Source organism: Pituophis catenifer, unplaced genomic scaffold, assembly GCF_029215685.1.
Source record: "Pituophis catenifer annectens isolate HBS135680 unplaced genomic scaffold, rPitCat1.0.hap2 SCAF_2, whole genome shotgun sequence".
NCBI classification, from domain to species: domain Eukaryota; kingdom Metazoa; phylum Chordata; class Lepidosauria; order Squamata; family Colubridae; genus Pituophis; species Pituophis catenifer.
Window position 1 is genome coordinate 259,876,250 of NW_027256882.1, and position 12,991 is coordinate 259,889,240.

Below are 12,991 nucleotides of genomic sequence, written 5' to 3' on the forward strand. Positions count from 1 at the left end.
AAAATATATGGACTACAAATCCCGATCAGGGAAAAGCAATAGACGCAATTTACATAGGCTTCTGTAAAGCCTTTGATTCAGTGGTACATGACAAACTACTTCTAAAACTAAAATCCTATGGCATCTCCGGACCCCTACATAATTGGATAGCTGCATTCCTGTCAAACAGACAACAAGTGGTCAAAATAGGGAGCGCTCCGTCAAATCTTGCACCTGTTAATAGCGGTATCCCCCAAGGCAGTGTTCTAGGACCAACACTCTTTATACTTCATATTATACATAATGCCTTTGCGATCATATTATAAGCAACTGCGTTCTCTTCGCCGATGATGTAAAAATATTTAACACCACCGACAATGCTGCTACCCTTCAAAAAGACCTTGACTTTGTGTCGGAATGGTCAAACAATCGGCAACTCCAAATCTCAACCAACAAATGCTCTGTCTTACACATTGGCAAAAAGAACCAGAACACAAAATACAAGCTAAGCGGACACGACCTTGTAGATGACCCTCACTTTGTCAAGGAACTTGGAGTAGTCATATCTAATGATCTAAGTGCCAAAGCCCACCAAAAAGGCATTAAGAGGTTGCAAACCTAATCTTGCGTAGCTTCTTCTCGGGTAATATCACACTACTAACCAGAGCATACAAAACATTTGCTAGACCAATTCTCGAATACAGCTCATTTGTCTGGAACCCGCACTACATATTGGACATTAATACAATTGAACGTGTCCAGAAATATTTCACAAGAAGAGTCCTCCACTCCTCTGCTCGCAACAAAATACCTTATGCCACCAGACTTGAAATTCTAGGCTTAGAAAACGTAGAACTATGCCGCCCTCGATATGACCTAAGCATAGCTCATAAAATTATCTGCTACAATGTCCTACCTGTCAATAACTATTTCAGCTTCAACCACAACAACACATGAGCGCACAACAGATACAAACTTAAAGTGAACCACTCCAAACTCGATTGCAGAAAGTATGACTTCAGCAACAGAGTGGTCAATGCCTGGAATGCACTACCGGACTCTGTGGTTTCACCCAAAAACCCCCAAAATTTTAACCTAAGACTGTCTACTGTTATAATTATAATTATTATAATTTTGATTTATATGCCGCCCTTCTCCGGAGACTCAGGGCGGCTTACAATGCGCTAAGCAATAGCCTTCATCCTTTTGTATATTTATACAAAGTCAGCTTATTGTCCCCACAACTGGGTCCTCAATTTACCTACCTTAGAAAGGATGGAAGGCTGAGTCAACCTTGAGCCTGGCGAGATTCAAACCTGCAGTAATTGCAGGCAGCTGGTCTTAATAACAGGGTGCTTTAGACCACTGTACTACCAAGGCTCATTGACCTCACCCCATTCCTAAGAGATCTGTAAGGGGCATGCTTAAGAGCACCAGCATGCCTACCATCCCTGTCCTAATGTTTCCTCTATTCATATCTATTTTATGTATTCAATTCATGCTTATACTTATATATATTATTTAATACGTTCTTGACAAATAACTTTAAAAAAAGAGTGAGTTAAATTCTCAACAAAAATGTTCCATAACAAGTATCTTTGAAGTAGACACAAAAGTTAACCTTTCAGTCTTCAATGCAAAACTTACACTGCATGCAAAGGCATCCTATTCCATTGTTTTAAATGCAGATACTGTGGTTTTTAAATAAACTCCCATCTGAAACATGCCAAAATGGAACATTTTCCGATGTTCCAAAATCCTTTTCTGCTCTTTCCTTACACATTCACCATTGTGCTGAATGCTTGCTTTAGTTGTGGATCCTTGTTTCCCACTTTTTCCATATCTGCTGTTACTACTGTTACTATGGGATCAAAATCGTATCAACACTATGTCGAAAAGAAAAATGACCTCTCTAACACCAGAAATGAAGTGGGATGTATTACTGTACATCTAATGATCCTTGGCCCTAGCATGAGTGAATTTACTACACACAAGATAAAGAAAAATGCTAATAGTATTTTAAGTGCCATGATATACTCTTTGTCTGCCATGATAACCATGCACATTAGAAATCCAGTAGGGGAAAAGAGGAAGAAATGTATTCTTGTTACATGAAATATGAGACAAGGAAGAAAACATTTTTGAGTGATATAATGCTTAAGAATAAAGCTCTGAAATTTTATGAATACATTTCTCAATGGGTTGTGGTTATAAACTTTTGACACCATACTCCACAACTACCTTTTCCCACCAGTTCAGAATCTCGTTATGGAAATACATTTCCATGAAATACATTCACGGAGGAATGTAACTTAGCATCACGAGAGGGATAAACTGAACACATTTAGAAAACTACTTAAAAGGAAACCAAAAGTTATCTACGGTACAATTCTAACTGTGCAGTTATCTTACTTCAAAATACACTACATTCTTATTTAAAGTGGAAATAAGTTATCTTTATATTTATTTATTGTATTTATAACCTACCCTTTTTATGTTTATAGCTCAAGGTAGCATAACAGAACCTCAATACGTCTTGTGAGTTAGGCTGGGCTAAGAGAGAGTGACCAATCTAAGAACACCCAATCAGCTTCAGTGCTTAAGGATGACTAGAACTCAAGGTTTCTAATCCATTTTAACTACCATACTGTCTTCCTTATCAAATTACACTTTACTCAAGATATATTAGTTACCTGCTTATCTAGTAGCTTTGATTTCTGGCATTCTCAAAACTATGTAAGTTTCTTTCACCTACTGTTTCCCTCCTTTAGTTTCACTGAAAGCCAGTTATATATTTTCAACTAACAGCAGTTTTTTTGTTATGTAAACACATGGAAATGTAAATAGCTTTAATTACAAACAAGCAAAGAGGGGTTTTTATTTTCTATTTTGAATTGTAAATTATGTTTATGGTGCTAGTATGTCACTTAAGTGTTGCCTCCACAATGAGTAGCTTATACATTGTTTAAAGAAATGAAAAAATAACTGAAAAATATATTATACACCAAATTGAAAGTGACCATCACTCACAGATTAGATATAATGCTAAGATACAGATAGTTAAAGGAGGAAAAAAAATACTCCACATTTTGCAGTTGATAACTAGAAAAAGGGGAGAAGTACATCAATGCAAGCTTAAATCACAGAGGTTGCACTTATATGGCACACTTAATTGTGTTATTTAAAGGACCAACATCTTGGGAAAATCAAGAATTCCAGTAGTTCCATACAGAATCAGATCATAAATAGTTCGAATATATTCTAAAATAAATTGGGTTTATCAGAGCATACAATACAAAATCAAGACCAGTTTAACCCATCGTTCTGTCTTTAGAGCATAAAGACATGAATCTAAAACAATTCCACAAAGCAATATTTCCATCTTCATTTTTCTTTTAATTTTCATTCCTCCCTGTATATGTAGTAGGCCTGAAATAAGGAGATAAAAAGGGAATGAAGATAGCTAAGCCACTTCTTGACAAATTGTTCATGACTCTCATCATACCACAGACACTTAAAATCTGGGGGGAAAATCCCCAGGAGTTGTTAGCTGGGAGTAAGCCACCCCAAGATAGTTTTTATTAGGTCAGTTAATTGTTTTCATCAATAATGTCCCTTTGGATCACTGGGCAATTATTTTTCCCAGGAACTGCAATAAGCTCAGTATGCTGATTCATGAAAATGCAGCCATATTTTAGTATTAGTATTAAGACTAAACCAGCCAATGTCTGTACTAAAGATTTCATCATCCCTGACATCAAAGTCTGTTATTTTGACTGTACAAACATGAATATCAAAATAATTCATCTCACAGTGGGAAGTCATCAAGATAAAATTCAACAAAAGTTCACTCTTTATCTATCTGTCTCTTTTACCATATTGCTCACGATTAAGTAATAAATAAAATGTAATGTAAATATATTACTACTTTGAATTTCTGGCAAGCTCCTTACTTGTATTATTTATACTGTAACTAAACTACAGAAACTGACAGTCAAAGTAAATGTTAAGAGGAACATTCAAATCTCTCAAGCAAATAAGCTGTTATCTAGCCAAAGATTTTCATTTCCTAGTACTATCGTTTTAATTGAGTACAACTTCTACATAGTAGCTTTGACAGTTATTGATAATAATTACATTTTTTTCATTTTGATTTCAAATTTTTTAACATTGGAAATGCAAGCATATTCTTTATTTGTTTTCAACGGCTATGCTGATAAGAGAATTCTGAAAGTCCTAGTTGAAAGCCACCAGCTGAAGTCTGATGGTGAAGTCTGTCTGTAGGAGGGAGGAGTGTTGTGCGGGCCCCACTATTTTTCAAGATGGAATAATTTGCCTATATATAAGAACAAATTCTGCCTTGCTTAATAAACTTCCCTTTCTTTTCTTCTGCCACTCTTTGTAGCTTTATCGTCCTTGCCTCTTCCTGTATTATCTTCTGAAATCCAAAGCCAACCAAATTGGAGTAAGTACCTGATTGAGTACGTTACTCAAAGAATCCAGTAAGACAAATAGCATTCCCGGACCTCTTTATCCTGACAATGACATAGCTTATCTTTTTGTTTTTGTGACTCCATAATCAAGAAAAAAAATCTTCCCTATATTTCTACATCCCAGTTTCATTTCTTCCTCTAACTCAAGAAGTCTGTTTTTTCTTTCTCTAGTAATTTACACCATTTTTGTAATCATTCCAAAATTAGGACATTTCACAATATTTTTCTTTAGGGTGATGTGTTACATTGTACTAAGGAAGCATTTTTATATACTTCTAGGTTGCTCCATGTGTTATCTTACCATTTTTAGCTATTCACGTAGCTCAAGCCCTCCATCGTAGCATTTCTGCCCTGCATGGAATACAGCTACCTGGGCAACTATTTGCTCATCCATCTAGCTAGCTTCTAAGGAACTAGGGCTGTGTTCGCAGAACATAAATGCATGTAACATGATGGGAAACAGAAAAGCATATAGCTTGCCACCATGAATCTAAGAATTCTGTGTGTCAAATAAGAAAGTATATTTGCTATAGCATGTTATTTAACACTGTGCTTTACTGAGGCGAAATGCAAATACCTATGAGATGTTGTGACAGGAAAGCTGTGGGAGTATGCATTCTGGATGCTAAATATCCAACTCACATAATGGACTATTTTTTACTGAAGAGCCAATATATCAATGAGTAGGTGTTGAGATTCTGATAAAACACAGATACCTCTCATGTCTTTTTAGAGAAAAGAAAAAAAATCTACTAAGAATTAAACAATCAATTAATAGCAACAGAAACATTAACAAAACCTTTCTTTAAAAGCTTTGCATGGTGCTCCAGATGGAGATCTGGTCACTCTATCTTCCTCCACACCTCTTTCTCTAGAATAAAACTCAATACAATGTGAAATCATCAACCTGGGATTGGGAGTCAAAATGATGACATGTATATCATGAGGTCTTTGTCCAAATGGTAAAACATGTAAGGATGTAATAAAGTCTGATACAAGTACAAAAATCATGATATACATGTTGTCCCACCTTGTTCTGTTTTCCGAGCGATACCTGTAGTTTCAGACCCCTTTTCCTAATGTCCTTTGTGTTTTATTACGGTGTTTTATTTTTTATCTCTTACTGCATGCTATATATTTTATTTATCATACTTTAAATACATTATGTATAAGATTTGCATTGAATTTATATTTTACATTTCCAGTAAATAAAAAATATTACATAGATTGATTCTCAAAATGGTAGAAGAGAAGGATATTTCAGGTTTAGAGGATATTGTACTCAATATTGCATCCTGGGCTATCTTTAATATGATGTTCCTACAAATGAATTCAAAATGTACATACAGTGAACATGTAATGAGAGATATACATCAATCATAATGCCAAATAAGGCTGTACCACTGTGTAGAGTTCATCTCCAGATATAGAGTTGGGTAGCTTTCTTGTACAAAAGGAACAGCTTTGCAAATTTTGAATTTGCAAAATGCAAATGAAGGTACTGGTCACTTTCTATAAAGTCGTACATTGCACAGGGCCTGGTTACTTAACAGACCATCTATCATTCACAGTATCTGCTCAGACTACTTCAATCTAGCAGGGTTGACATGTTCCAGGTTCCATTGATTAAACAATTCCATCTGTCTGGACCCCAGAAGTGGGCCTTCTCTGTAGAAGTACCTGCCCTCTGGAATGAGGTTCTCTGAAATGAGGTTCTCTCGATTCAAATGGCTCCCATCCTACTGGTATTTCATAGGGCCTTAAAGACCTGCCTTTCTTCCCAGGCCTTTGAATAGGACATCCCTCTCTTCCTTTCTGTTCCTCTCTTTGTTTTTCTTTGCCATTATTTTCTTTTATCTTGTGCTGTTTTTGTGGATTGTATGTTGTTGTTCCTTGTTTTAACTTTTTTTAACAATTGTAAACTGCTCAGTGTTTGTTTTGTTTGTTTATTTGTTTTATTAGATTTATATACCGCCCTATTCCCGAAGGACTCAGGGCGGTGAATAGGCACAAAATAAAATACATGAATACAAAAGTTAAAAGACATAATTAAAGCCAGATTAAATAATTTAGCCCGAGACAATTAAAAAATCCCAATAATTTAAAACAGATTAAAATTTTGATTTAAAAGAATTTTAAAACAGGGGAAAAACAATGTTGCTGGGAATGGGGCAGTGTATAAATTTAATAAATTATTATTGGTAATAGTAGTAGTATTTCCTGGTATTTCATTAGATGCATAATCCAAAACAGTAAACGTATTTTAGCAGAGAAAGAAACTAGTTTGCATTAGTTTTAGTGGCTTGTGTTTAATGAAAAGATCCCTTTCTGATCCTTTCCCTGGAAAAGAATTTGCATGATGTTTATCTAAAAGGAGTAGCTGCGATTAAAATCATATTTAGCTACATAACTTACTATCTGAAGTTCGAACTAAGGCATAGGCAGCAGCTGAGTCTCCTGGCTTTTTATTCTTACTCAAGAATCTCTAGATCAGAAGCCTAAGTGTTCTCCCCAATTCAGGTTTGAGCCTGGTGCTGTTCAGGAATGCTGTTCAGAATAGGATCCCTTAAAGTTAAAGCACTAGGTTCATGATAATTTTGATTTTGTTTAAGGACAGGAAGAGAGTCTAAACAATTAGACAAAATGTCATAAATCACATAATGCACATAAACCCACAATTTATAATTCTCAGAATGATTAATATATAAATAAATCCTATTCAGTTTGTCTCAGCTATGTTCATTTTAAATGAAGCACAATTGCTAATATAATATAAATGACATAAATGAAAGATAAATGACCAATTCCAACATACCCTCTTGACTCGGCTGAAAACGTATCTCAGGAAAAGCTAAGCATTTGAAGAAACTACCAGTTATTTCTTAAACAACAGTCTATCAAATTTGGTTATATCATTTGCTTAAATACACCAAATATGTTAATAAAATGACTATAATTTTTAAACCCCTTTTATTATTTTGGCAGCCTATAACTTAATATGATATTGAATTGTCTCAGACAAGACCAAGTATTTAATCAGAATATTGTAGAGCAGGCCTTATAATTGAATTAAAAGCTTGAAAATCACATGGCTGATTAATTCACACAGCTTCAATCATAAGTCTTGTGCATGTAAATGAAGACATTACATAAACGCACAAAGCCTAAAGAACAATTTTATTTATGATATTTTACTTAGTCAAGTTAATTTGGAAAGCAGTGAATAGTTATGGCATAATTTTAAGATATACTTGATCTAATTTGGAAAAGATCATTATCACATGGAAGTGCATTAACATCAGAATAATATAGCAAACAAGTTTCATGCTATCCAATAGTCTGTTGCCCTAGTAGAAAACCATGAAGAGATGAAGGCAAAAAATGTACAGTATGCTGCTGTTACTTTCTTGAAGTGGATGTACAGAAGCTTGCAGTAGTAGTAAGTGTGAACATAAGAAAAAATAACTTCACAATCCCCTTGATGTGATTAATTAATAATTAATTAATTGTAATTATGTAGCTCAAACCTAAGCATATTTAGTCAAGTAAGTCACTTCCAAGTAAACCTACCTAGAATTAAATCATAAGAGCCTTGGTGGCGCAGCAGACTAAAGTGCTGTTAAATAGCACCAGCTGCCTGCAATTACTGCAAGTTCAACTCTCACCAGGCTCAAGGTTGACTCAGCCTTCCATCCTTTCGAGGTAGGTAAAATGAGGACCCGGATTGTGGGGGCAATAAGCTGACTTTGTATAAAAAAGAACACCGCTTAGGGGGGGCCGAAAGCCCTACTAAGCAGGTATATACAAAAGTATGAAGGCTATTGGTTAACGCATTGTAAGCCGCCCTAAGTCTCCAGAGAAAGGGCGGCATATAAATCGAACCAATAAATAAACAATAAAATAAATAAATAAGGATTTAGCATGTCAAGACTGACATCAGAGTATTATCTAGGGAATCGAGTTAGAAGGAGAGCTTTCTCCAACTTTGTGCTCTTCAGGTGCTACTATCTTGTTTCCAGTCAAAGCTATCCAGATGGTGGGAACTGTATTCCAGCACAATCTGAAAGGGGACAGATTGTGGACAGGTGATGTGGATCAATTTCACTGCTGCTTAAGTAACTGTATCAGTGGGCCAATAAACATGATACATACCATTCAAACATTATTTGTTGTGTGTAAAGCTGCTGTGCCACAGTACCATTTTCCACAAGCACAATAATTATAGATAAATAACCTATGGTATAATCCTTTAGAAAATAGAAACGGCCCTCAAAAGCAAGAAAAAACACAATTCTTCATTTCCATAGCTGATGCCAATAATAGAATACATCTTCTAAATGAGATTGGCACTACTATTGACACAATTGAACTCTTGAGGCTATAAATGTCAAGCACAATTTATAGGAAATGATATTACCCAGATAATTGGTTCTAGGTTAATACACTTAATTTTAAGATGGACCATGGATCAAATTTAGAGAGTATAATGATTCTATTATCTGCTCTAAAATCATGCCAAAAATCCAATTACATTTAACAAAGCCCCGATCATAGAAGGAGTTAACTAAGCATACAGAAAACCTGTTTTGCTGATTCAGTGTTGGATTCTTGACAGCCTTACATATACTTTAGAAATAATGGGGGGGGACTTTCATATCAGTTTATTGTACAAACCTTATTTTATAGAAACCATGTAATAGCAATATCCAGAAGAGCTACTTAGTGTAAGGCAAAGCTGCCAAAAATTATATGCAAGCTATTACAAAGTTTAATGCTAGCAGAGTTTTCACCATATAGGTGTTGACATTAAAATTCCCAGAATTCTCATTCAGCACGGCTAACATCTCAAAGAGACAAAAAAGGATGCGACTCTAATAAATTCTTGACTTTTTTGTAAAACTGGAAAATAGGAGAATTTCTACAATACATAAATTGTGGAAAGAATGTGTCACTGCTTCACATGAAAACACATATTATAAAAAGTACCTGAGAATGTTTTGACACCCAGTGGCGAAGGACATTCAGGACACGATTAGTAGCTGCTCGACGTATTATGAACTCCTTATCACATGTTCGTTCAGAATTATTAAATGCTACATATTTTAAAGGAGATATAAAATAAAATAAAATCAATTAGATGAAGAAAATTATCAAAGTAAAATTCTTCACAGTATAGCTAGGTTGGATAAAGCCATTTTTAAAAAAAAACCTTTCATTGTTGACACACAAAGGATTTTGAAAATTTTGCTTACACATACCGTATATATTAAATGTTAACAACATATATTTGCAACTGCCAAAAGAGCTTCCTGCATTTATAAACAAAATGTTTGCTTGAATTGCTTCATTTTTTTCTATAATCCTGATTATTATAAAGTGAATTCAATATTCTATTATAATATTACACAGCAACATGTGGGTCATTTTAAAACAAGCACAAGTGCAATTTTTCTAGAAAAGGGAAGAAAAAAAACAATAAATTAATTGTTCATAACCTATTCCCTACTACCCACTCAGATTTTTAACTTTTAAATTGACATGCAATTTAACTATCTATACATGCAGCTACTGTATCATTGTGGGGAATGTAGCTAATATTCCCTATACCAAATACAGGTAGTCCTCGATTTACAACAGGTCATTTAGTGATCATTCGAAATTACAACGGCACTGAAATAAGTGACTTATGACCATTTTTCACACTTATGACCATTGCAGCATCCCCATGGTCACATTATCAAAATTCGGGCACTTGCAATTGGCTCATACTTATGATGGTGACATGATTCCCTTTTCCAACTTTCTGACAAGCAAAGTCAATAGGGAAACCAGATTTACTTAACAACCATGTTACTAATTTAAGCACTGCAGTGAGTTACTTAAAAAATTATGCAACAAAATGGGGCAAAATTTAATAAATTTCTCACTTAGCAACATAAATTTTGGGCTCATTTGTGGTCATAAATTGAGGACTACCTAATCTCAAATTCTCATTGTATGATTTTTTTTCCCAAAACTACAAAGAAAGCGGTAGGCTGAGCAGCACACCTGATGCTGTCAAGGAGGTTTTTTCTAACCTTACCCAAACATGAACGCCTACTGGTAAATAGTCTTTAATAAGTCAATTCCTTATGGTTTCAAACATTGGTAGTTAAGGATCAAATAATTAAGGTTCACAATTTTCTTAATACATTAATGTAATTGCTTAGTCTCAATATGTTGCTTCTGTTAATAACATGACCATTTGCTTTATGGATCACTGAAGTCTCTGATCATTTTTCAAAGGCAAGGTCCTGCAGAGTGTATTAACAGCATTTCAAATAGCACACATCTAATCTAAATTGCATAAAGGCACATCTAGCCGCAAACTCCAACCAGATTAAGGCTGGCTCTAAGACAGCCATCAGATGATAAAACGTGTATTTTCAAAGCAATAGTGCAATACAGAATCTAGCAGATTTAACTACAATTCTATAAATGTATAGATATCTATTTCCCATACTGTATAACCAGAAATATTAGAGCTGAGTGTCCATGTGAGCAGTTAGTCTGTCCATCTGTTCAGACAAATTAAATATACCAAACATTTGATAGACAGATGCTATAGCTTCCAGGCGTCACTCTATTTATAGCATCCTAGAGACTACCTGTAGTGTCTACAGTTTTCTTAGCAAGATTTCAGAATTATTTGACTATTGCCTGGTTCCTAGAGCTGAGAGAGGGTAACTCAACTGGCTTCATGCTGAAAGCAGGACTAGAACTCATGGTCTCCTGTTTCTAGCCTGATATCTTAACCATTATACCAAACTGATTCCCTTAAAACTGAATAGACAGTTTCACATGCAGGGAAACTTCAAAATGGTTTCCATATTTAGAAAAAGAGCACATTTCTCCTTTTCTCAGATTTCCTATAGTTGGGATTGGAAGGACTTATTCTACTTCTGGGGAGAATGCTTGACTTCTTTTCAGGACCTACTGACTGATTTGGAGACAGTCAACCACTTGAAGTGTGCTGTTTCGTAGGAATCTTTCCACTACTTATTGCATTGCTTGCAATGCACATATTGCTGTCGTATATCACAGAATTAGAGATGAGATTTTCTCTTTGTATGGCTCTATCATTTATCTGGGGACTAAACAAGCCAACTTTCAACATTTTCTAGTTCTATGATGAACCTCCATTTAACTTTCTGTCTATTATTCAACATGATAAAATCAAAGCTACGCTAGTTGAATGCAATCTTAATAGTTTACTTTGAAGAGGCTATGCCATCTTTGTACTTAGTTATTAATGGAATTTATATTTTAATATGCAAAAGGGAATAAAGGGAATTCTGAAAATGTCAATCGCATGTTATACATGTGAACTAATTCATGAAAGTACTTTAAGCCAATTTTCAGCTACACAAATTAATAGAAAGCTACCAGCACTTTAAATATTCTACTTAAACGTATTAGTTATAAAAACAAAAAAATAAAAATAACTACAGTTATTAAGGCTTGGAAAAAATGTTAAGAAAATGTTTATTTCCAGCCTATAAACTAGCAGAGCAGCAACTCTGCAATACTTAAAGCAAGTGAACAGAACAACAGTTACATTCAGGATGTTTCAATAGTAACTTAGTAGAATAGACAAAAGAATATAATATAGGCAAAAAGAAAACAAATATTTCTTCTTTCAGCTGTACATACCTTGCATACTTAATTCCTACAAAATTTGATAGTTTAACCACTATAACTGTGGTTATAACAAGAGCTTATATTTAGGATGCCCAGAGCTATCAGTCAAATACTAGATAAGGCAATTATAAATGTAGCTTTTACACATAGTATATGGCAATACATTTTTGATTGTCAAAACATGTCAGGAATAGAGATGACAATCTCTGCTATTGATTTACTATATTTGTTTGTTGTCCAGTTCCATCCAGATGATCATTGTTCAGACGCCTGTTCAACTATATTCTTGCTATATTCTAGCAAGGCAGTTTTAAAATTTTAATTACTCTTACTCTCATTCATTTATACAGCCACCAATGGGAAAGAATGTTGCAATGAAGAGTGTTGATAACTTTCTTGTTCCTGTTTTTCTAATAAATTTCTAAACAAGCACCCACCAAACACCCCTTTTTTTAAAGAAGTAATAAATGTCTGGAGTATTTTTGAAGATTTTTGAACAGCCATTCCAACCACAGGATTTAATTAACAATACCTATGAAGATGTGCAGCATTTTGATTTTTTTGTTTTATACTATTGTTATATGAAACTGCAATTCTTGTTCAAATTAATGTTAAATCAGTTGAAGAGAAACAATGAGTCATAAATGAGTTATTTTGCTCACATAAATAAGAATGTTCCTTCTGTCAAAACAGAATGAATCTTGACTAATCCTGTGTTTCTATAACAGTTTTTCAGCATTATTCAAATGAAGACAGGCAATTGAAATTTTTACAAAAAGTCACTTCCTACACTGCTGTTGAATGGTACAGATACATTCTCAAGAGTCTACATAGTAAAA

At 34.4% G+C, this 12,991-nt stretch overlaps 1 protein-coding gene across 1 annotated transcript in view; it reads right to left on the minus strand.

The window, feature by feature from the left end:
• Positions 1-12,991, minus strand: part of RASGRF2 (Ras protein specific guanine nucleotide releasing factor 2) — a 106,413-nt gene that overhangs the window by 21,184 nt on the left and 72,238 nt on the right. Inside the window, exon 18 of the mRNA XM_070935794.1 lies at positions 9,459-9,565. Coding sequence (XP_070791895.1) covers positions 9,459-9,565 — 107 coding nt within the window. The remainder of the gene's footprint in view (positions 1-9,458; positions 9,566-12,991) is intronic.